The 23640-nt window shown below is 50.3% G+C and overlaps 1 protein-coding gene across 1 annotated transcript in view; it reads right to left on the minus strand.

Moving 5' to 3' along the window:
• Positions 1–205: 205 nt before the first annotated feature.
• AJAP1 (adherens junctions associated protein 1) overlaps positions 206–23640 on the minus strand; it is a 128037-nt gene continuing 104602 nt past the window's right edge. The window contains exons 3-6 of the mRNA XM_065936861.1: positions 12940–13027; positions 10570–10812; positions 8704–8835; positions 206–1239 (exon numbers count right to left, since the gene is read on the minus strand). Of these exons, the coding sequence (XP_065792933.1) occupies positions 8763–8835; positions 10570–10812; positions 12940–13027 (404 nt within the window). The 3' untranslated portion in view covers positions 206–1239; positions 8704–8762. The remainder of the gene's footprint in view (positions 1240–8703; positions 8836–10569; positions 10813–12939; positions 13028–23640) is intronic.

The raw sequence follows: 23640 nt of genomic DNA on the forward strand, positions 1-23640 counted from the left end.
CAAGACCCGGAGCAAGTTGACCCGGGACCCAGTGCTCCTGCCCAGATGAACGGGGCAATCACGTATTTCTGAGTTACGCTCTGACATACGCGCACACACACTACGAGGATATATTCCTTTAATTCTGGAAACTGGAAAATTCCTTTAGTTCGGTCTATGCTTGTATAACACAAAGATGGCCAAGAATCCGCCAGCCAACCCCCCTCCCCCAATCTGATGCTCAGGCCTGTTTGTAAGTGGCCGGCCACACACGTGTGCACATGGCTATTAGGAAGCTTCTCCGAACAACTCAATGAAAAAAGATCATATTTATGTGTATAGAGATTATATATATATATGTATGTATGTATGTAGATAAAACCTTGGCGATCTTCATTCTGGCCCAACATGAGAAATCACACACCCGGTGCCACTCACCAAATACACAGCAAACGCAGGACATGCTGTTCGAGGGTCTTGTCTGCGCATCACGGCCGCCCCAGGCTGGACAGCGATGAGACACCAGGTCACCAGAAGAATATGCTCACGCGTGGAACTGCATTTCCAGTGTATGCATATATATGTGCGGACGTGTGTGTATGTGCGCGTGTGCCTGTGTGTTAGCCTGCAAAGTAGAAAACACCAGTTCATCCTGTTCATACTAAGCATGTTAAAGAAATCAGATTTTGTAACCGAGAACACATTTTTTTTTTTAAAAAGGAACATTGAAGGTCTTCAAAAATTGCTACGGTACAAAAAAGGGGTGTGTGTGTGTGTGTGTGTGTGTGTATCTGTGTGTCTTTATATATTTATATATGTATATTAACCAGAAATAGTGACTCTACAGAAGAGATGCCCACTCCTGTTTTCTGTAAGTTTACTCCTTATGGTTCGCTTGGCTTCGGCTTTGTCACCAAGTCTCTCGGGTCAGTACATGGCACATAATGGTATTATTGGCACAGGTTCAGAATCGAAGTACAAACTCCAGCTTCTGGTGCGTCCTCCTGCCCTTTTTCTGTCTCCGGGTCCTTCTGCTGGGTCTTCTTTCTGTTTCCCAAAGGAGCTCTGGGAGAAGGCAGTCCCCCATAGGCGTCAGCATTTTTATAAAAATATATTTGGCCTATAGCGTCCTGCTCTGAGAGTTCCCCACCGGCAAACAGAAGTGGTAGGGGTGGGGACCCTCCCCTTAGATAGTTTAGTTTTAGGTTTTGTGTTTTTTTTGTAATTTTTAATTTTTTTTACAGGTTCACCAACGGAATCCTGTGTGGAAAGAAAACAAGAAGAGATTAAATGGCAGTGGGTCAAAAGTAGTAGGTGTCTATGAGGCCCCTCTGAGCCTCTGTCACTGAGACCCAGGTACACAGCTGCCTGGCTAAACAACACGCAAGTGTCATCCTGGGGGCACCAAAGCTATCTCGCTGGACCTGGTCACCAAGGACGGCTACAAATGCTAGGAATCCTGAGGGGCCCTCGTGTTAATTACAGTAATTGACAGCATGGTCCTCCTGCCTTTGAGGGAGGGGCCTGGGATTCCCAAGAGGGGGCTGGGACCACCCCTGCACTAACTCATGAGCAGGTATGGCACCCCAGGCTTGCAGGTGACTGAATGCATTCAGCATCCTGCTGGCTCCCCTTCCAGCTCCTGCCGCCAAGGGCAGAGGGACTGCCAGCTCCAGTCCTGGGCTGCAGGAAGCAATGGAATCCATTTTAATCCTGCTCAGCTGGAGCAGGGCTGGAACTTGGGGAGGCTGACGGACTGCATCAGAAAAACCACCCCTTGGGTCTCCCTAGGAAGTGATCTCACTGGAGAGAGGAAGAACGTGAAATGCCCTGCATGCACGCCAGGTCAGATGGCTGCAAAGAGGCAGCTGGCTTTTGCCCAGTTTGAGGGTGCTAGCTCAGAAAGTTGGGACCCCAAAGTCATCCTGCCTCAGTGACAGACCCTGAGGTCAGCATCCCCCGGGAAGACAGAGAGATACAGCCGTCCTGGGCATGGCCAGGTAAGTCAGAATGAATGCCCCGTAGCTCAGCCCCGGGTTGGGGGAGGGGGGTGGCTCAAAGCTGCTGCTCTGTTACAAAGGTGGGGTGGTGTCTCTCTGCTGTCACTCAGAGTCCTCGTCCACACTCCCACAATGACAGGAAATCGGACCCTCAAATGGTATAAAGAGGATACCATGGCACCCTTCTTCTAAATGGACTCTGGGGTAGGGTTCTTTCTCTTGCATCAATTAAGCCCCCCAGGCGAGCCTCCACAGGACGGACGACCGAAGATCCAGGTGCAGGGACACACCTGCAGCCCGCAGGCGAGCATCTGCTCAGCACCGCATCCATCATCTTCTCCGAGGGCCTCGGCACATGGAAGCCTACTCCATCGGGGTGGGGTGGCAGTGCCTGCTCCCTCTCCGGGACCCCTCGTAGTCTGGATAAGAAAGGCAGGGCGTCGCCTTGCCCAAACAAGTGACACCTGTTTGGGCAACCCCAGGAGGCCCAAATGGGGCGTCTACTCATCTCCTGTGGGATGGTCCGCCCTGCTGTGAGCAGGAGTGTGATGAAATGGATATCTGGTCAGCTGTGTGCTGGACCACCCTTGGGAGGGTTACTCCAGCTGTCTCCCTCACCTCCCCCGCCGACCACTCCGACCCCTAGGCTCTCTAGGATCTGCAGGGAGGGAGGGAGTGTGGTTAAAAAAGTGAAACCATTAAAGCAGAATGTCCCTCCTGTATATCCACCTTCTTTTTAATCTTTAGAAAGTTAAAAATGTGGAGACAAATCCTTGATGATACCACTTATAAGAAGTCCTCAGAGTTGTCAAGTTCCTGGGGACAGAGAGTAGAAAGCCGGGTGCCAGGGCCAGGGGCTGGGGGGAGTCAGTTTCTAAGGGGGGCATAATACCTGTTCCGGAAAAAAAACAAGAGTTATGGAGGTGGACAGTGGCGGCGGCTGCACAATTGTGAATGCACTTAATGCCACAGAACTGTTCCGTTAAAAACAGTTAAAAGTAAAATGGTCACTTTCATGTGATACATAGTTTACTACAATTTTAGGAACTTAAGAAATATATTGGGGGACTTCCCTGGCGGTCCAAGGGTTAAGATTTCACCTCCCAATGCAGGGGGTGTGGGTTTGATCCCTGATCGGGAAACTAAGATCATACATGCCTCATAGCCAAGAAAGCAAAACATAAAACAGAAGCAATATGGTAACAAATTCAACAAAAGACTTTTAAACAATGGTCCACATCTTAAAATATATACATATATACATAAATCTTAAAATATATACATATTGAAAAAATATTGTTGCTATTGTTTAGTCACTAAGTTGTGGCCGACTCTTTGCAACCCCATGGACTGCAGCACACCAGTCTTCCCTGTCCTTCACCATCTCCCAGAGTTTGCTCAAACTCATGTCCATTGACCATTGGGTTGGTGACGCTATCTAACCATCTCATCCTCTGTCATCCATGAAAAAATAAGGGGACAGTAAAACCCAGGCCTAGTGACCATCTGCCCAGATCTGGGACAGTCTCTAGTTTGAGCTGTTGCCCACTGCCCCATCAGGTTGATCACCAGGCCCCTCCCCACCCTCAGATGTGTCCAGGGTGGGACCTGGAGTCACAGGGCCTCCTTTCCTAAGAAGGGAGAACTGCAGCCTGGGGCTGCTCTCCGATCCTTCCTGGCAACCTTAACCAGACAGATGAGGGAGGAGCTGCTACTGCTTCTTCCCTGGGGCCAGCTGTCTCCTGAGGTTTTCCCACCAAACAGACATTATCTGCTAAAAGGCTGAAAAGTCTCCAGTGCTTCTGACAGTGGCTCCTCGGATCCTTGAGGACAAGGGCCCGGCCCCTCTTGCCCCATCTCTCCCTCTCCTCTTTCTGGGCGGGTGCCTGGCTTCAATAGCAAATCTCTGACCTGAAAACCCCCAAGTTTCTGCTGACTGTTACCTCCCTGGGGAGACCTTCGTGGATACCCCTTCCTTTCCTAAGCACGTTCTGTTTCATCTCTGTTAGAGCATCTGTTTCTGTGACTCCTCAGGCACTGGTTTGTACCTGAGTGTGTGTACATCACACGTCACCCAGGTGTCATGGGTGCCTACCAGGTCCTCCAAGGTTTGCCTGGGTACCAGCTCTGAGTCTGGCCCGCTAGAGGGAGAGCAACACTGGATGAAACTCAGAGAAGAGGCATCTGTGTGAAAGAAGCGTTGTCCTCAGCCCCTTCTCTGTCTGGAATGACCTTCACAAACTGCCTGCCTGGGAGGATGGCTGGGGGGGCTCTTGGGCCACTGAGGGGGCCAAGCATCTTCAAAACTTACCAATATCTGCTTCTATCAGCATCTCAGGCACTTTCCTGGTGGCTGAGTCATTAAAGAATCTGCCTGCAATGCAGGAGACCCAGGCTCAATCCCTGAGTAGGGAAGATCCCCTGGAGAAGGGAATGGCAACACACTCCAATATCCTTGCCTGGAAATCCTATGAACAGAGGAACCTGGCAGGCTACAGTCCATGGGGTAGCAAAGAGTCAGACACCAACGACTAACACTTTCACTTTCACTCTTTCAGGATGAAGAAGAGGGAGGTGGGATAGAGAAAGAGCGATGACTCCAACTCTGCACCGTGAGTAGCTGTTGGAAGAGCAGTGCTGGCTTCCTGCAGAGGTGGTGGTCCACTGCAAGGAGGAGGAGAGGTCTCAGTTGCCAGGCCACCTTCCAGGCCTGCCCCAGTTCCTGCTGAAACCCTGCTGCTTGCACTCAACTTGAGGGGAAGGGCTGGGTTTTTTCTGATCCAAAGGCTCAGAGCAAGAGCCTCTCAGCCTGGCATTCACCCAGGGAGGGGCAGAGAGGAAGGTGCATCCTGCCTGGAGAAGGACACTGGTGAGGTCGTATAGCTGGTGAGGACAGATAGGGGAGACTCTGAGCCAGAAGGGAAAGCTGTGGCTGGAGAGAGATCTGAGCGATCAGGGATCCAGGATGAATCCTGACTTGGGAGAAACCAGTGCCCTCTGCTGCCTGGAAGGGGATGCTCGGGTTCCATGGCCCCTGGAGCTGCAAACCACACGGGGGTCCTGGGCTTCAAGATCCGCATCAGCTTCTGAGGAACAAAGAGATCAGGCAGTTGGCAGCAAGGCCTCCTGGAGAGTGAGCCTCTAGTTAGTTTCTCCACATCCCGAAAAAGCTCCTTGCACACCGGTTTCCTTGGTGCTGGTTCTCAGCTTGGGGAGAAAACGGCTTCCAGAAGGGTCTGGATGTTGCTTTGAAGAAAATGTTCCTTTGAATTACAGAAGCTGGATATTCTGTTAATGCATTTTTCAGAACAAAGCAGGAAGGCTCAGGTGCACTTCTTGTTTTTTTTATTAGTTATATCTTCAGTGTGTTTTTTTGAAAATAATAATAACGCATGATTTATTTCTCACTTGCTTCGGATGCAAGAGCTTTTATGAGTTCTCAGGCTGGAATGAAGTGGCCTTGGCAAACGGGAAGATCTGAACACTGATGAGGTTTTTCTGAAGTTTACTTGCTGCATGAAAAATGACAGGAAATTAGCCCGAGTCAATAACAGGCCTGTGTTCAAGGTCTCTTTCCTCGGAGCAGGAAAGGCCGCCTCGTTTTGTCTTCCCAGCGTTCCATCAGGCTCCACTGAGGAGGAGGGTCCAGGGAAAAAGTGCTTGAATCTATCACAGAGGCTGAATCTAGGGAAATGGGCCAAGTTTCTGCCCAGGTGGGGTCACCTGTGTCCACGAGCCCCAGAATCACCATCAAGCTGCCCGCAGGGAAGCAGGGTGGGCGGGGCTTGGGTCCCAGACGTGCGTGTGGGTTAGCGTGAGCTCACAAGACGGTGCTGTAACAAACTGCGGAAACATCATTAAAAATGCATTTGGAGAGGCCTAACAGTTATGCAAGAGATAAATATCTCTGCTGGCTCTTAAACCTTAATTAAATGTTCCAGTATTAATTGCTATTTATTTAAGGGACAATAAGAATCCCCATAAATCTGAGCCGTCTTCCTGGCTCTCCACCGCTCCATCCTCACATCCAGGCATTAACTGTAGACATCAGGGACACTTCGAATGCGAATGCTTTCCTCCCAGTGAGTGACAAACAGCCCATTTGACCCACCGCGAAGGGATGTGTAAGCGTTTATCAAGGACTAACAAGGCTGCTCACATGGACCTCCTGCTCTGTGTCCCCGGGAGGAGTCGGCTGGAGGGAGCCGCTGCCCTGAGTCCAGAGGCACAGTGGCTGAGCGTGGCCAGGCTCCAGCTGAGTCCTGTTGCCTCTTCTCACCTCCCCAAAATGCCCATCTGAGATCCATGGTGGGAGGGTCGAGCTCTCCAGACACAGAGGTGTCTTCCCATAGATGGGTTGGTCCTGAAATTGATCCTCACGCAGAGTTGGGAAGTGGGGTCTGGACACCTAGTGGAGAACATGGTCCCTGGGGCCCATCTGGGGTGGCACACGGGGAGAACCCACCCTTTAGCTCATGGGGTCCTTCTGTGTCCCGGGCTGCTAGAGAGAACTGGGCGAAGGGGACGGGAAGGTCTTCTGGACCAGAGGTGTGGATAAAAAGCACTTTTTCCTCCCAACCTGGTTTTCTTTTTAAAGTCAGGTCTGCGGCTCCCTGGTTCAATCCTCGGCCCAGACTTTTGGAGGTTTCCAACTACAAGGCTCCCTGCTCTGCAGAGTCAGGCTGGGAGTCCCTTGCAAGGATGCCAAATCAGCTGGAGACCCCTCCCTCCTCTCCAACTACCTGATTCCCTTCCCACTGAGGGTGCCGTCAGGGATGGAAAGGGGCACAGAGGCATTCCACCGGGAATAGCAGTTGAGGAAGTCTGACCGGTGGGCAGAGTGTGGCCCCGGAGTCAGGTGGCCTGGGGTCACGTGGCCCCACCACTTACAACAGGACTGGCCTCAGGCAAGTCACATGACCTCCCCATCTGACCTTCGTTTCCCATCTGTAGGTGGGATTGCCGAGAAGGCTGAATGGGTCTCCAGGTGTCAAAGGTGTGCAGTGAGCTGCCATGTAAATGCGCCATTAGGGTAGTGTCTCCCCCATCCTCTCCAGATGGGGGCTACTTGGAGTAAAGGCGTGTCCACCTCAGGCCTGCAGGTCCGCAGCTCTTGGAGGAAGACGGCAGAAGTCTTTGATGTGCAGGGCTAGGGCCTCCCAGGTCAATGCCTTACACATGTATGCATTTGTGAAATCCCAAAGGACATACAGGTGCTCACCTGCCGCCCTGCAGAGGCCTCACCAGGCAGACAGGAGTTTCGCGGCTAACTGGGAACTTCCCCATCACTTGCTGGGTTGAAACGCCAAAGGGAGCTTGTCCGAGGCCTTAATGAGATGAGTCACGTCCGGGCAGACAAAGGTGCAAGCATCTGATGGAGAAGCTGTGCCCAGGGCATGTGGCTCTTGAATGTCGGGCACAGCGCTCATCTCACCTGCCTGGCCCACACTTCTCAGCAAAGGCCTCTGTGTGAGTAGGGGGTCAGTTTCCATTTTAACCTCATTATATTCCTTCACCCATCAGCTAAACATAGTGCTAATCGGGTCGTTCTGGCTTCAGTGAGGGCTGGACATTTGATGTGGAACAAATATACAATTCTCTAGGGCTGGGATTATGAACTGATTGATTCATACCTGCTTCTCCAAGCAGCTGGGCCCCCTGGCCCCTCAGAGGTGCTGTAAGCAGAGGCCTCTGAGGGTCCTGGTGCTCCCTAAGAAGATGGGGTACACCCTAAGAAGCCCTGGGCCCTCCTCCAATTCTGACAATGACATTTCCCACTCAGTCCCCATATCAGAAGGTGAAAAAAAGTAGTAAAGAAAAAAAAATTTTTTTCAAATATGGATAACCCTAGAAACTGGATTCCCTGCTTCTGGAAGGGATGTGACATCATGCTTAGAGAGAAGATCTGGAGGAAAAAAGATGTTCTCTGTGAAAGAGCAAGATGTCATCCTTTGAAAACCCTAGCATCAAACAAGAAAAACGAGAAAACAAAAACAAAAACCCTGGTTGCCTCAACTGACTGTTCATCTAGAGTGTGCAATCACTGGGGGGTGATGAGATGCTCTTCCCCACACAGCAGCCTGCGTGTTCAGGAGGTTCAGCACAGAAGAAAGCAATTTAATGTCAGCATTAAAGTCAATATCATTGAAAGCAAACCAAATGTTCCTATCCAGCAGAGCATGGCAAATTCATCCCTGTTTTGGTCCCGGTCCCTGGCTTCAAATTAGTAGACGTCTCAACTCTTCACTTTCTCTCTTTATCATTTTCTTTCTTATCTCTTTTTATATTTCAAAATTGTATTTTAATTCCACTTGGTGTTCTCTCCCTACCCCCACGTAACGACGGGATGGCGGCATAGTGTCTGCCCACTGGGCTGGGGCTCTGATCTCCTCTTGTTTGGGGAAGTGAGGGGGGTACTTGTGGCTTGTTTTCAGACCTGGGGTGCCCTGCCCTACAGGTCTTCCTGGGAGATGGAGCAGCATGGGCAGAACTGGACAAGATTGCAGAGCAGGGGTTCCTGAGTCTGTTGCTCCCTCCCACCGGGATGTGGGGGCATTTCTAATGAGTGCAGCAGAGAGACCACATGCCCAACCCTTTGGTTTGCATCCAGGGCAATGATGCCCTAGCTGAGGCCCACCTGCCACGTCCAGACAGGCTCCCAGTATTCCAGAGGGGAGATGGGGGTAGGGAAAGTCAAGCAAGGTCCAATAAGAGAGGTACGTACCATAAAACAGACACATGGCGTCTGCCCTGCCCCCAGGAGGTAAAAAAGACTTCGGCCAGTCAGCAGGAGATTTCAAACCATTTCTCAGACACAAAGGCCACAGGAATAAGATGCCGATCAGAAGAAGAGGGCCTGCAGCAAGCAGAAAAATGGGCTTTCGAGGGCTCATATGTAAAACCTGACAGGCAGGCTGGTTGGGACCTGTTGCAGAAAACTGGCTTCTCCAGGAAAAAGAACCCCCAGAAGGTGATGCTTCACCTGGCCTGGACCCACTGGCCACCTCCCCCTGTGTTGGCCAGTTCCCTTCCAGTCTGGGAGGCCTAAGAGGACACACAGTCCAAGGGTTCCGTGCCTAGGACGAATCCGGTGAAGATGCACAGAGATGCTATGTCTGGATTTCAGTTTTTCATTTGCAGGATGAGTGCAAAGCTCAGGGTCTCTGCCTCCAAGATCAGTGGGTGCCTTCCACCCACTTTACTGCACATTATGGAGAGGGAAAGGCCTAATGTCTAAAATGCCCCCTGCCTCCAGTTATTTTTGTTCCCTTCGAGACTGAGCGAATGTTTCCCAGAGCCAGTGAGAACCAACAGAGCATCACCTTTGGCCCCAGTGTGAGAAGCTGTTCCCTCCAGGGTGTCCACCCCAGCCAGCTGCGCCTACCCCGCACATGGACAGGGCTCTCCCAGGACATGGGGGCAGAGAGGGTGACACAGTGAAACTCCAGGACCCAGCCACTCCCTTTTCCTCCTCCCCCCAGGCCTGAGGTTCTGGGTGGCCAAGATTTATATCCAAACAGGCACACAGTCAATGAAATGGTTTGGAAGTTTTTTCTCCAGTTTTTTGTGAACTAGGCCTTTGGGAAGGCTGGGATGCAACCCACGGGCTCCCCAAATGTGGCCGAGTAAAAGCAAAGTCGTTCAGAGGGAGGGTCCTGGGGTTTCTGCTCTCCACTCTTCTCCCCTGGGGAAGGAGTATCTCAGAACATACAGTAAAGTCCGACGTGGAGATACCAGGAGAGGAGCAGCAGGGAGGTGTCTAAGGAACACCTCTTCACTCTCCAGGGCAGGACAAGGCCAACATGAGCAACGGGCACAGCAGTTGAAGGCTCCCCTGAGTCTCCTCGACCTGGATTCTGGGAGGAGACCGGTAGGGCACCTTGGGCAGTGTCCCTGGTCACCACTCCCGTCGCTGACCCCATGCCCCTCAAGTCAGCCTGCTGTCCTGCTCATTTCTTCCTAAGATCTTTAAGTCGTTGGAGAATTGTTTCTCTTTTAATTTACAAAATGATGCATGAATGTGTACTCACTTAGGAAAAAAAAATAGCTTATTGATGTTTTAATCTAATTCCGGATAAACCTTCAGAAGCTGACTCAAGGGTTTCTTAAATATTCCCAGGGATGGTTTTAGAGACATGTCTTCTTTGAGGGATTACATATGACTCATTAAAAAGAGCATTTAATAACCAGGAGTCTGCTTGGTATTTGATATTTCTGCCAGATTTGCTGCTGACATTTTAGTGTTGGGGGTTCACAGATATTGACTGGGGAGGGAGGGGCCCATCATGATTTATTGATATTTTGGAGGCTTGATTGAGACTAAGAGGCTGATTCTGGGCTCTGAGCTGTCTGCTCAGCTTCTAGCATGTGGGATCCAGCACCAAGCAAGACAGGTCCATCCACTGGCCAAGTGCAGGGGTCCAGATGTGAACTCTGGCACCTTAGTGCCCCTCTTGTCTCATCTCAGCAAATGAGCTGCCGCATGTAGCCCGACTGCATAAAGAGATAAGAAGGCTGCCTGACACCCATCCATAGACCCGGCATCCCCAGGAGGGAGCAGCGGCCGGCTCTGGCTCGCGCCTGCGCTTACCGGTTCCCATTAAACGTGGACTTGTACTCCCCGGCCGGGTGCAGCGTCTCGTCGGTGTAGACGGGCACGGATGCCCGGACACACTCGTGGGAACACTGGAGGGTCTCATTGTAGGCCGTGAAGATGTCCAGGTTGCTGGGCACCCGGGCAGGCGTGAAGTCTGTCAGGTTCTGGCAGCTCTCCTCTTGATGGTTCGTCTTCCGCTGGTGGCTGTTCCTACGTGGGTTCCCACTCTGCGCGCAGCTGGGGGAGAGAGAGGTCGGGGTGGGGGTGCGGGACTCAAAGGCGCAGAGACCCACCAGCATCTCCCGCACTGACGCTAAGGAACCTTCACCTCCAGGTATTAATTACACATCATTTAATAGTAATTTCCAGCCTCTTCAGAAAGATCAACCACAAGCAATGGGCTCTTTTTTAAAAACAAAATAAAATTTGAATTTTAGATGAGACCGTTATTGCAGGAAGGATTAAGGAGTGAGGGGTGGAGTTGTGTTATTGGGGAGCGGAGGTCTGGTTTGGCCAAGGAATGTCAGCCCGGCGGTGGTACTGACTCAGTTTCCCCAGGAACGCCTAGATGGTATGGAAACGATGATCATGGGGAAAGCTCTGTGCACAGATGGGGGCTGCCATGGTTCATGTGGCATGGACCACGTAATTATCTTTGGGGAGAGATAAGACTGGGAACTCTTATCTTCAGTCTCTCCTCTGCCCAGGCTCACAAGCTGGATATGAAACCAGATCGTTTCGGTCTATGAAGAAGACTGTGTTTGTGCCCATGGGTACCTGCCTTCGTTCCCTGTTCTTTTGGACCACAGAGGCTTTCAGATACTGTGTAGACTGCACACATGGGTCGCACCCCTGTTGGCCAGGGGATTTGATAGAGAAGGTGTGTGGGGTCCCCTCCCGGCTCCAGGAGTCACCTCTAGGGTAAGTTCACAAGGATGGAAGGAAGTGTCATGCCCATGAAGGAGGGCGGGGAGGAGGAGATTTGAGACGGGGGGAGTGGTTCTCATCAACTCATCCGTTCTTCTCTTCTACCTGCTTCACAGCTCAGAGCCTTTGTGGAGTGAGTGGGCTGCAAGGGGCAGGGTTTCATGAGCCTGTCTCCATATAAGTTGTGTTAATTCCCTGCCTCTTCCCAACGAGAGATATCCCGATAGCTGGCAGGGAAGACAGCCCATAAATGAAGGTGGGAAGATGGATGTGAAAGCCAGGGGACCCCCCCTCCCACCCAATGTTATGGAACCACTCATTCACCCTGCTGGGTTGTCTTCCCCAAAAGGCTCTTTGAGGGTCCGCTGCAAACCCCAAAGTGTGGGAAAACCAAGAGGAAGCTTGTTGCCTATTATAAAATCACAGTCTGCCACCTCCTTGGTGGGGAGGGGATTTCACTCATCAAGACAGCCAGTGGGATCGGACCTGCTGAGCATCCACCCCTTCTCCAACCAGCCAGCCCTGCCCAAGACACCCTGCTGAGAGCTGACCATTATCTTCACTATCTCCCCCAGAAAACACCCCAGGTCCAGGGTTTGCTCCAAGACCCCCCTGGGCTCTCTGCAGTTGGTCCTCCATAAACCCAGAGGCCGGCTTTCTCTTGCATTTCCTCAAGTTTCTGTTATCCGGAGGCTCAGAGCACCTCCCTCCCACCAACCTGTGACTTCCTACCAAGGTCGGCAGGGGGATGATTTGCACCCGAGGTGTTTTGGCTTTGCTGTTAAGAGGAGCCTCAGTATGTAGCCGGAGGAGAGACTGCAGGCAGACAGAGGCCCGGGAGGCGTGCGGGCAGTGGGGTCAGCTGGCAGCCCCCCGATTCTCCCAGGGGTGTAGCAGGTGTGTACACCCAGCAAGGCCAAGCCCAAAGTAGGCCAATTTCCAGGAGGAAATAGGCGAAGACAGGCCGCCTGGAGCAAAGAAGTAACCTAGTTCAGCAGACACAGAGTGGCAGCGAGAGGAAGGCGGGGGACAGCAAGGGGCGGGCAGGGACCCCAGCCAGGCTGCTGGTAGGAAATAAGGAAAACCAAACTGAGTTGTGAGGGGGACATTCAGAGGGGCACTAGGATCCGAGAGATGGGCTCCAGGAACAGGCTACCTGCGGCCTAAAGAATTCAGCCAAGCAGGCTGGGCTTGTGTCCCGCAGAGAAAGCCACTGTCAGGGAACAGCTCCTCCCACTGGGCAGCCGAGCTGCCTGGGCAAAGGGGAGCAAGTTGAGCAGGGCAGGAGCTGCGTGGCACTCTCCATCCCAAACAGAGAAATGATTCCCTAGGCTGTGAGCTGAGATGGAGTTGAGAAGCAAGAACCTCTCTGTGTGTGCTTCCCCAGGGACCCCCACTGACCCCCGTTACCCAGCCAGAAGGGCCGAGGGTCCTTACCAGTTTTTTAAGACAAGAGTTGTAATCAGAGCAGCTATGACCATGATGAGGGAGACGGTGATGGTGATGATCTGATGGACGGCCAAACCTGGAAACAGAGAAGGAGGAGGGGAGCCGTGAAACCAGAGGCATGAGATGAAGGGGCCCAGGAAGGGACAGGGAGTAGGGACCTGTCCCATCAACCCAGCCCTGAACACAAGGTCCCGTCATGTGTTGAGAAGCCCTGCAGGGGGCCCCGTGTTGATGGGGCCTCATGGGACCAGGTCAGGTCGGTTTCCTGCCCACGTGGAGGTGCTGCCAGATACAGAGGGTACCAGGGCTGTTCTCACCTGGAGCCAGGGAAGGGAGGCCCTAGCCTATCCTCTCTCAGGCCCTGAGAACTGACTCAGCCCTTGGACAGCTGTGGCCTTTCTTGCACCTGCTGAGCCCTTCCCCTGGCACAGGTAAGCTCTGTCACCCCTTTCTCTCCTCCCAACCTGGGTAAGTGCTATTCCTTGTGTCTGGGCACCAGTGAAGCTGGCCTGCTGGTGGGAGCAGGATTTACCTGGACCTGGGAGGAGCTGGGACAGCCCAGAATTTATTGGGAAGGGAGGGAAGAGAGGCAGGTGACACTGTTGTAGATTCAGGCACTTGGGTCACTGGAGAGCATCTTCATCTTTCCAGATTCCTCTCCAAGAAGTTCACTGCCAGATGAGCTTCCAGGGAATAAGAGATCCAGGCCCAACGGGTGATGCTTCCTTAAGTCCCAGAGAAGGATCTGCAGTCTGGCCTCCAGGTCCTGTCTCCTCTTGTGTGTGTTATACACCATGGGGGAAGGAGGCAGGGGAAACAGCAGACAGGGACAGAAGGACTGGCCACTCCAGGAGCAGGGCAGCCACAGCCCCGAATGAGAGTGGTCTGAACCCCACACAAGGGACAGGATGGCAGAGGACAAGAATTTTGTCTGTACTGTCCCTCTGTCCATCCACCCCCCTCCCCTTGCATCACCTTCCATCAACCACAGATGCAGGGGGAGGGGAAAAAAGACTGGCTGGCAACACCTCTGATCCCTTCCCGTGTAACTCATCTTTACATCCTTCCTGGGACACTAGGGTTGAATCCTCTGGTCAGTGAGGTCCACCTGGAAGAGCGGGACTCTGGTCCCGCTCTTCCATTAGGAAGAACTACACCTGAGGAACTGGGAGCTAACAGCCATAAGGGGCTCTGCAGAGAACCCTGCAGGTGGCAGCACCCTGCCCCTGGGAGTGCTGACTCTCTGCCATTCTTTCATCTCTGACACTTGAGTATCTGTCTCTCTCCACTTCTGATGTCCAGGTGCAAAGGCCCACCCATCACACCTGAGGATCCTGCCAGTCCTGGGGTGAGGACATGGCATGTGCGTGGTCCAGCGTGGAGCATCTCAGAGATGCAAGACTTTTTTCTGGCAGCCTCTGAAGGACACAGTCTCACAAACAGATGTTACCTCTCCACTGAATATGATCTTCGTGGGGGGAATTGCTAATAAATGATTCAAAATTGGCATGACCAGAAAACAAGCTCTTCCTGGCTGCCTTTCTTCCGGGCTATTTCTGTTTGCCCCGAGGAATTCCCTTCCTGAGCCCACAGAATAAGCAACACTTGGAAAACCAGAGATGTCATGGGCCTCCCTTCACTCATTCTTTTAGCCATTGATTCAAGAATCACCTATTAAGTACCTACTTCATGTCAAGCAGGGCCAGTTTTGACTAACTCAGTCATGGTGCCTGCCCTCAGGAACAGCTGCTGTGGTGCCCATTTTTAAAAGTGGCAGCGTTCACTGCTGGTTCTGACCAGTGGCTTCCCATACACCTGTGCCCAAAATGTGACATGTACTATAAAGCTCTGAGCTGGTTTGCCTTTCCTCTGGGTCTGCCAGATCAGCCTGACAATGAAGTTGAAAGCTACATATGCCAGTAAGGGACCACCCTTAATCTCACCACCAACAAAGTGTCCAGCAGTCTCAATAATCTCTATATATTCACCAGATTCTTCCCTGAGACCCAACTCAGACTTTGTTGGAAGAGGGAGGTTGACATGGATGTCTAATTTAATGGATGATCAGGAAAGATGGCTGTTCATTCTTCCCTCACCCTCCATCTACACAATCCTTCTGATTCAGTCAAGAGATGAGGATGCTGTCATGAACAGTATGAGCTCATCCTGCGTCTGTGCTTCTTGTGAAGAGAAGGCTGATGATGGCGATGGTGACTATGATGGTACTGATGTTGATGATAGTGATGATGATGATGATGATGATGGTGATTGTGCTATTGCTGACAGTGACATTGATGATGGAAATGGTAATGGTGGTGATGATAACGGTGATGGTTACAGTGGTGGTAATGTTGATGTTGTTGCTGCTGATGGCCATTGTGGTATTGCTGTTGATGATGGTGATTTGATGACAGAAATGGTAATGGTGATGGTGATGATGATAGTATAGTGGTGATGATGGTAATATGATGCTGGTAATGATGATGGTGGTGATGATGAAAGTGGTGATGATGGTGATGTGATGGTGATAGTGGTAATGATGATGTTCCTGCTATTGCTGATGGTGAAAATGGTGATGGTGATGGTGATAATGTCATTGATGATGATGGTATGCTGGTAATGATGTTAGTGATCATGGTGGTAATGATGATATGGTGATACTGATAGTGATAATGAAGGTGATGGTGATTATAATGATGTTGGTCATAATGACGGTGATCACAGGCATGCTCAAGTATTAGAAATTGTCAAGTGTGTATTATCTCATTTATTCTTTGCAACAACACTGGAAGGTGCATACTGTCATAATAAACATGGTAGTGAAAATCATCTGGACAAGTTTGTTTAAATTCCTTGGATCACATAGAATCTGATGGCTCCTAAACCCATACTAAGACCTGTAGTATTATAGGATTTGATCTCAGACTTTATTCGTTCCTGTTTTGGCTTTGATCTGGGGGTCTTGAATCTTCCAAGACAGAGGCTGACACCACTACCCTCTACATTCTTGGGGAGAATAATCTGCTAAATTATCGATGCTGGTGTTTAAGCCTCATCATCTCTTCCATGGATAGATCTCTTAAGGAGTGCTCTGGACCCATGTCAAGAGCCTCTCAGCCATCTTGGCAGGTCATACTCCCAAGTCCATGGCAAGAACTGAACCATTGTTTCTTGAGCTAAACCTGCCATCTCCTAGGTTAGGAGAATTCAATATCTATAGAGTATAAAAGAGCACACTGAATGGGAGTGAGCCAAAAGTAGTAGGGATTTGGTTCAACTTCAGGCCAAGCCCAGCTAGAGGCACTGAGAGCTCCCTTACAAGAGTAGAACACTTTATGGTCCATGCCCCAATATCTGCAGGGCCAAAGAGGCCCAGGCCACCGCTAGACTTGGACCTCACATACCAAGGGAATTCTTCTGTTGGGTTGAACATCTGCAGTGACCAAAGTCCTTGGAAGGGAAGAGCTCCATGACCAGCTGCATCTTAGATGTTTAATTCCCTTCCACTCCCTCTGTAACTAAGGACGGGGAAAAAAGCATTCATTCTCTTCTTCTGGTGAATGGAAGAAACTGATGATCAGAGGGAAAACAGCTGGCTCAAGGAATGCCCTCACTGATGACAGGAAGACCAGAAGCCCAGCCCTTTGCCTAAGGTTCTCATGAGTTTTTGAGACCCTGCAGAAAAAGCCCAATCTTCATCATCTTTATGTCTACCCCTACTCCCAACCGTGCACAAACTGCCTGATACAGAACCTTGCAACAGCACTGTGTGACATATTATGAAACTGATAACTGAAAAGGAGAGAACAAAAAGCCAGGGGAACAGGGAGAAAGTTAATGACATAATTCCAATGTTTGCTTTGTTCTAGAGGCCCTTTTCCTGCCTTCTGTGTGAAATTTCTCCATAGGACTTGCCAAGTTAAAATTTGGAAAAAATGATATGTGGGTTAATAACCAGCCAGGATCATCTGGGTGGAAGTACAACAATAATATCACGGCCATGCTCTTTGGAAAGACTTCTCTACGCCTGTCTTCACACCCGTGATCAATTTAATCCACTGCCGATACTGCAGAGCCCGGGTGCAGGCAGTTCTCTACTCTGGAAAAATCAAATGTCAAACTCCAAACAAACAAATCTGTAACCACATTCTTGGGAATAAAAGTAGTTAGAGGCAAACTCCTTACTGCTCCTCATGTATTTCATTTGCAAAGCAAACAGCCTTGTGTTTCCACGGCTGGCCCGTGGGTTGTGATAGGTTTACTGGGTTCAGGCATAAGGGACTGATGACTACAAGAAGACCCCACAGTCAGGATGGTTGACAAGGACCAGGCCTTTTGATACATAGTGAGAATGATATTTGTAGGAAGCAGATTAGAAGATGTAAACCCAGTAAGGATGTCTCATCTTTTCCTCTCTTTGAGAGGTCACTCCTAAAAGGATGATAGAACTTCTCATGAGAAGCTGGGTAGTGTTTCAAGAATCTGTCTTATCATTCAGGTTCCCCAAATGCCAAGAGTTGTTTCCTCATCTGTAAGTCCCTTAAGTCTGCACAGATCCTGGGTAGGCAAAGTTTGACATAAGGAGCCAGATGATAAATACTTTAGGTTTGGCAGGTAGTGTGACCACTGTTGCAACTTCTCAACCCAGCTGTGGATTATATGCAACCAGTGGGCATGGCTGTGCGCCAATAAAACTTCATTTGCAAAAACATACAACTGATTTAGGTAAATAGTTGAAGGTGATGTGGCTTATCAGCTAAGAAATATACGATCGGTTTTGAATGGTTGCTTAAAGCTGGGACTCAAACTGCAAACTTCTGGTATTATACAACCTTACTTCTCTATCATCAAAGATCTGGAGTCTTCTGAGACCTTCACTGTCACTGTCAAGGTGATTTTAAAGACAGCCAAGCATCTGTCTTATCAAGTGGGGCCAAAACTACCAGCAGTGGGCAGCTTCGCCCTACTGGATACGTTCATGCATAGCTGGCTTGAGAACAGATCACTCTGTGACACTCAATTAAGCAGGATTCTCGATTTTTGGAGATTAAAGATCAAGGAGAATCTTACCAGTTGAATCAATAGCCCTCAGGAATATTTCAGTCATGTGTCTATCTCAATTTTCCCTTTAGGGATGAAAAGAAGCTTCACTGTGTGAATGATAATAAGGACCTATGTTGTTTTTTTTTTCATTTATTTTTATTAGTTGGAGGCTAATTACTTTACAATATTGAAGTGGGTTTTGTCATACATTGACATGAATCTATGTTATATAGAACAGGGAACTCTGCTCCGTGCTCTGTAATGGTCTATATGGGAAAAGGATCTAGAAAAGCGTGGATATATGTGTATCAATAACTGATTCCCAAGTGGTTCAGTGGTAAAGAATCCACCTGCCAAGCAGGAGATGCAGGTTTAATCCCTGGGTCAGGAAGATCCTTAGAGAAGGAAATGGTTACCCACTCCAGTATTCTTGCCTGGGAATTCCCATGGACAGGGTAACCTGGAGGGCTACAGTCCATGGGGTCACAAACAGTCAGACATGACTGAGCAACTAAAAAACAAACAACATAATTGATTAACTTTGCTGTACAACAGAAACTAACACAACACTCTAAATGAACTATACTCCAACTAAAAAAAGCTTAGGGGGCTTCCCTGATGGCTCAGCAGTAAAAGAATCTGCCTGAAATGCAGGAGATGCAGGTTTGATCCCTGGGTGGGCAAGATCCCCTGCGGGTGGAAATGGCAACCCACGCCAATATTCTTGCCTGGGAAAACACATGGACAAAAGAGCCCGGAGAGTTACAGACCATGGGGGTCCAAAGAGTCAGACATGACTTAGTGACTACAGCAACAAGAGCCAATAAAAATTAATTTTTAAAAATAAAAGAATGCTCAGAGCATAGACTCCTTGAATTGGGAGAGATCTTACCCCCGGGTCTGTGGACAGGGTTTTCGCTGCCACAAATGGGACTGTTTTTAGGGAAGCATTCACCCAACTTTTCTCCTCTCTGAATAATTTCTCTCAACACTTCCATCTTCAGTGATGTTCCCTCCGGCCAGGTCTCTGATACTCATTACATAATGCAAAAGCAGCAACATCTATGCCATAAACCTTACTGACCCTGAGCAAGGCCAGCTGTTGGGTGGGCTGTGATTGGGTTGACAAGGATGAACCCTTAAGGGAACGTACATTCTATACACTCAAGAAAGAGGGGAAAAGACAACTTACTTTCTCCTCTCCACCTTCCAAGGTCAATCCTGAATCCATCTTCAAACTCTTTGCCATCCAGACATGGTCCCAGTGCACAGAGCAAGCTGTGTGGGGAATCTCGCTTCCTCTTCCTGACAGGTGTGATTGTTCCTGCTAATTTAGGGGCTCTTTCTGCTCCTGGTAATTGCCACTGTATACTAATGTGCTAGGAATCAGCTGCCATCCGGATAATGAAAAATTATACCCGGAATAATGGATGGCGACAGATGGATTACCAAGCGCTGCATCAATCAATAGGGCTTTTATGGATATATTTGTGGTGGTTTGTAATAAGATCAGGTCCTGAAGATTGATGGGGAAATTGGTAATCCATCTCTGGGTCTGGGTGAGTTTCTTATTAAATGCAGCCGAATCAACTGTCCATGGCAGGAACCAGCCCTTCCAGGACCTCCCTTCCAGACCTGGAGGGGCAGTGGGGCTCACCTGTGGGTACCTGAGGCAGGAACAAGGGCCCCAAAATTGAGGCAAAAGACAACATTTCTGGGTTTACACTGACTCCTTTCCACAGCAGGGCTCTCACGCATCCACATTATGGGAACACAGACTCAGTGACAAATGGATGCAAGGATGTCTGTCTCCAGAGGTTGGACAGGTGACTGTGGTATCCAATTCCACCACAAAGAGACCATTCCTTTTCTACAAACACCACAAAGCACTGAATACACAGGACATCTTTGACAAATGGTTTCTGACAACACCGCAGAAATTACAGCATCCATGGGGTGACAGGTGAGAGGCCAGCCTCACTTTCTTGAGGAACAGTAACCACAAGGTTGAGGCTCTTTCTGAGGCAGTTGGCCACCTGGAGGGGAGCAGGCTGATTAGAAAGTGCACCTTCTAAAACTAGGGTGTTCACAGAAAAAGCTACCTGCTTGGTGGTGGAGACACAAAGGCACATCATTTTCTAACTGACCTGGAAGAGCCTTCCAAGGAGTGAGTGATAGAGAGGTTTAGAGACAAGACTGTTGAGACGACATGTCCACCCATCCAAAGTCCCTCCAGCCTGGGGCAGGACGTCAGCGGAGAGAACAGAGGCTCACCGAGGAAATGGCTGTGCTGACACCTCAAGGAATCACCCCAAAGGACCTCAGAGCCTGACTGCAGCAGTGGTCCTGGGCTGGGAACATCAGGCTAGGTCAGGAGACGCAGGGGACATGGGTGGTCCCAGTTGCGTCTAGAGGTAGACATCAAAGATGCAGGCAGTGATGCAGATGTGGGGAACGGACACATGGACACTGCAGGGGGAAGGGGGTGGGACAAAGTGGGAGAGTAGCATTGATGTATGTACACTGTGCATGCAAACTCAGTTGCTTCAATCATGTCCGACTCTTTGTAACACTATGGACTGCCAGGCTCCTCTGTCCGTGGGATTTCCCAGGTGAGGATATTGGAGCAAGCTGCCATTTCCTTCCTCCAGGAGATCTTCCTGATTCAGGGATCAAATCAGTATCTCCTACAATATGGTGGATTCTTTGCCACTGAGCCCTTGGAGAAGCCCATATATACACTACCGCGTGTAAAAGAGATAGCTAGTAGGAAGTTGCTTCATAGCACAGGAAGCTCAGCTCAGTGCTCTGTGATGACCTAGAGAGGTGGGGTGTTGGGGGTGGGGTGAGGCTCAGGAGGGAGAGGATATATGTATACATATAGCTGATTCACTTCACTGTACAGCAGAAAGCAACACAACATTGTAGTAACAATTATCCCCCAATAAAAACAACAATGACAACAGAGAAGCCAGCAGACATCCAATAATGCACAGGATGGCCTCATGAGGAAGAAAGAACTGAACCCAAATGTCAACTGTGCTGAGGCTGTCTGCAAGGAGAAATAGGTGAACAAGACACTGGCGTCCACCTCTCAAACCCCCAGCAGACCATATGAACTGACTCCCGGAGACACCATCACTGAGGCAGCACGCAGCTAGCAGGTAAGAAACGTCCCAAGATGACACCCTCTGGGGCTGCAACATGAGAAATGTGGTCCTTCCCCATCAAGTCTCTTCTCTCCCTAGCCCTGTCCCCATGCAGAGCAGGAGAGGACTGGCAGTGATGGTGCAGGACTGATGTGGGGGCCGCAGAGCCGATCCACCCGGTGATCATGCTGGCAGAGATACTATCCATGCTTCTCAGTGAATGAGTTCCTGTGAAGCTCAGCACCCCCTCCCCCGCAGAAGTGGGCACAAAGATGCTCCCCATTTCCATGGGGAGATAGCACAGAGCAACCTGGGAGGTCCCCAGGGCCCCTCTCAGGTTCAATAACTCCCTGTAAGGACCCACAGCATTGAGCAAAGCTATTAAACTCCAGTTAGAGTTTATGACAGCACAATGCTACAGATTAAAATCAGCAATAGGAAGAGTGTGGGAGAGACCAGGGGCCTGCAACCATTGCGCCAATGGAGGTGTGGACAGCACGATGCTTCCCAGTGACCACGGCAGCAACATGCATGGGGTATGCTCAGCCACTGAGGCTCCTCCAAGCCTGAGTGTCCAGTCCTGGCTGGGGCTTGGTCATGTCTACAAGGCTGAGCTCCCAGGTGGCTGACTGTGGTCTCCAGCCCATCCAGAGGTCAAGCTGATGTAGCAGCCTGCAGTCCGCGCCTAAATCACCTTGTTAGCATAGACTATGTGCTCAGTTCAAGGCCCCAGGTAAACAAAGACCTTCATATCAGGCAGCATACTCCTGAAGCTGAGGAGTGACCTCCCAGGAGGTGGGACCAGGAGCTTTCCTTTGAGCAAGCTTAACCCTTTTGGACACACAGCAGAGACTCAGCAAACATGGGACGGACCCAAAGAGGCTTGTTCTTGGCCTGTACTATTAGCTGGTGCCCTGCACAGCCCACTGGAGAATAGCAGTCCTCTCTCTGCATGGGATGGTCAGTGGCTGTGGAGACACGGTCATGGGATGACACCCACTCTGCAGTCCAGAGTCTTTAAAAGGGACTTGACCTTGAATGACATCCCCTGACACTGGGCTCAACTAAAGCTGTTCCATCCACATTGTCCACATCTGGGAGCAAGTTTCTCAGTTGAGAACGTCCTTCACTTTTGGACTTGAACTGGAGAACCCAGTGGTGCAGATGGGGAGACAGAGGGAGCCTGGAGCCTAACACCATCACGCGGATGTCAGATCCAGACCCCAGAGAACACATCCGGCCACCTTCACTCTTCTGAGCACTGTCTTCTCAGCCAGGTCTCAGCTCAGTCCCTTCTCAGCCCAAGGGTCAGCTCTGCCCATTCAGACCTGGGATCCATGAAAGAGTAGAGTGTGGGGCACAGCGAGCTTCAGGAGACCCTACTCACGGGCAGCAGGGTTTGCTCTGGGTTATGGAGTTGGCTTGTCCCCCTCAATTGCAGATGTTGAAGTCCTGACTCCCCCACCTGACCTCCCTAGAATATGGCCTCGTTTGCAAATAGGGTCCTTGGAGATGCAATTAGTTAAGAAGAAGTCACACTGGAGTCAGGAGGCCCCTACTCCCATGTGACTGGTGTCCTTATAAACAGGGGGCATGTGGACACACACACAGGGGCAGACTGGAGTGATGCTGCCAAGAGCCAAGGGTCTGCTTGGAGCTGGGAGGGAGCCTGGGAAAGAGCCCATGACGGACACTACCGTGCTTCCAGGAGAGCCGGCGATGGATGCTTTTGTGGCGCCTTCAGAGGCAGCACAGCCCTGCAGACACTGGCCTCGACTTCTGGCCTGCAGAGCACCGAGAGGATAGAATCTGCTGCGAGCCTCCCCCTCCCCTCAGTCTGTGGGTCTGTGTCATGGGGACCCCAGGAATCGACTGCACCTTTTGACCTTTGTGACACTCAGGCAAACTGGGGAGGGGGTGTGTCAGTAGGGTCAAGAAACCCAGAGCCCTCACCCTATGATCCACTTCACAGATGACTTCAAAGCCATAGTCTCACTTTCTTTTTTGCCTCCCCTGCTTCATGCCCTTCAGTCAGTCCCCTGACAGGGCCATCAGCCATGTGCCCAAAGCCATGATCTTTTTTTTTTTTAATGTTTTCTATTTTATTTATTTTTAAAGATCTATTTTGTTTACTCTTCACTCCAGATGACACATTGGATCTTAAGTTTCCTGACAAGGACTTGAAACCATGCCCCTCGCCCCCACATTGAGAGTGCAAGGTCTTAACCACTGGACCACCAGGGAAGTTCCCAAGCCCCCATCTTCACCAGTCCCAACGGGACAGGAGACTTGGTCTCTCTGTATTGGTTTGAATAGTGTCCCCCTAGAACTCATGTCCCCCAGAACCTCAGAATATGACCTTGTTTGGAAATCGTGTCTTTACAGATTTAATGAATTACGTAAGGATCTGGAGATGATGTTACCCTAGATTCAGGATGGGCCCTCAGTGCAGTGGCTGGTGTCCTTACAAGAAACACAAGAGAAGAGGACACGGAAC

The sequence above is a fragment of the Muntiacus reevesi genome, chromosome 5 (assembly GCF_963930625.1).
Source record: "Muntiacus reevesi chromosome 5, mMunRee1.1, whole genome shotgun sequence".
NCBI classification, from domain to species: Eukaryota; Metazoa; Chordata; class Mammalia; order Artiodactyla; family Cervidae; genus Muntiacus; species Muntiacus reevesi.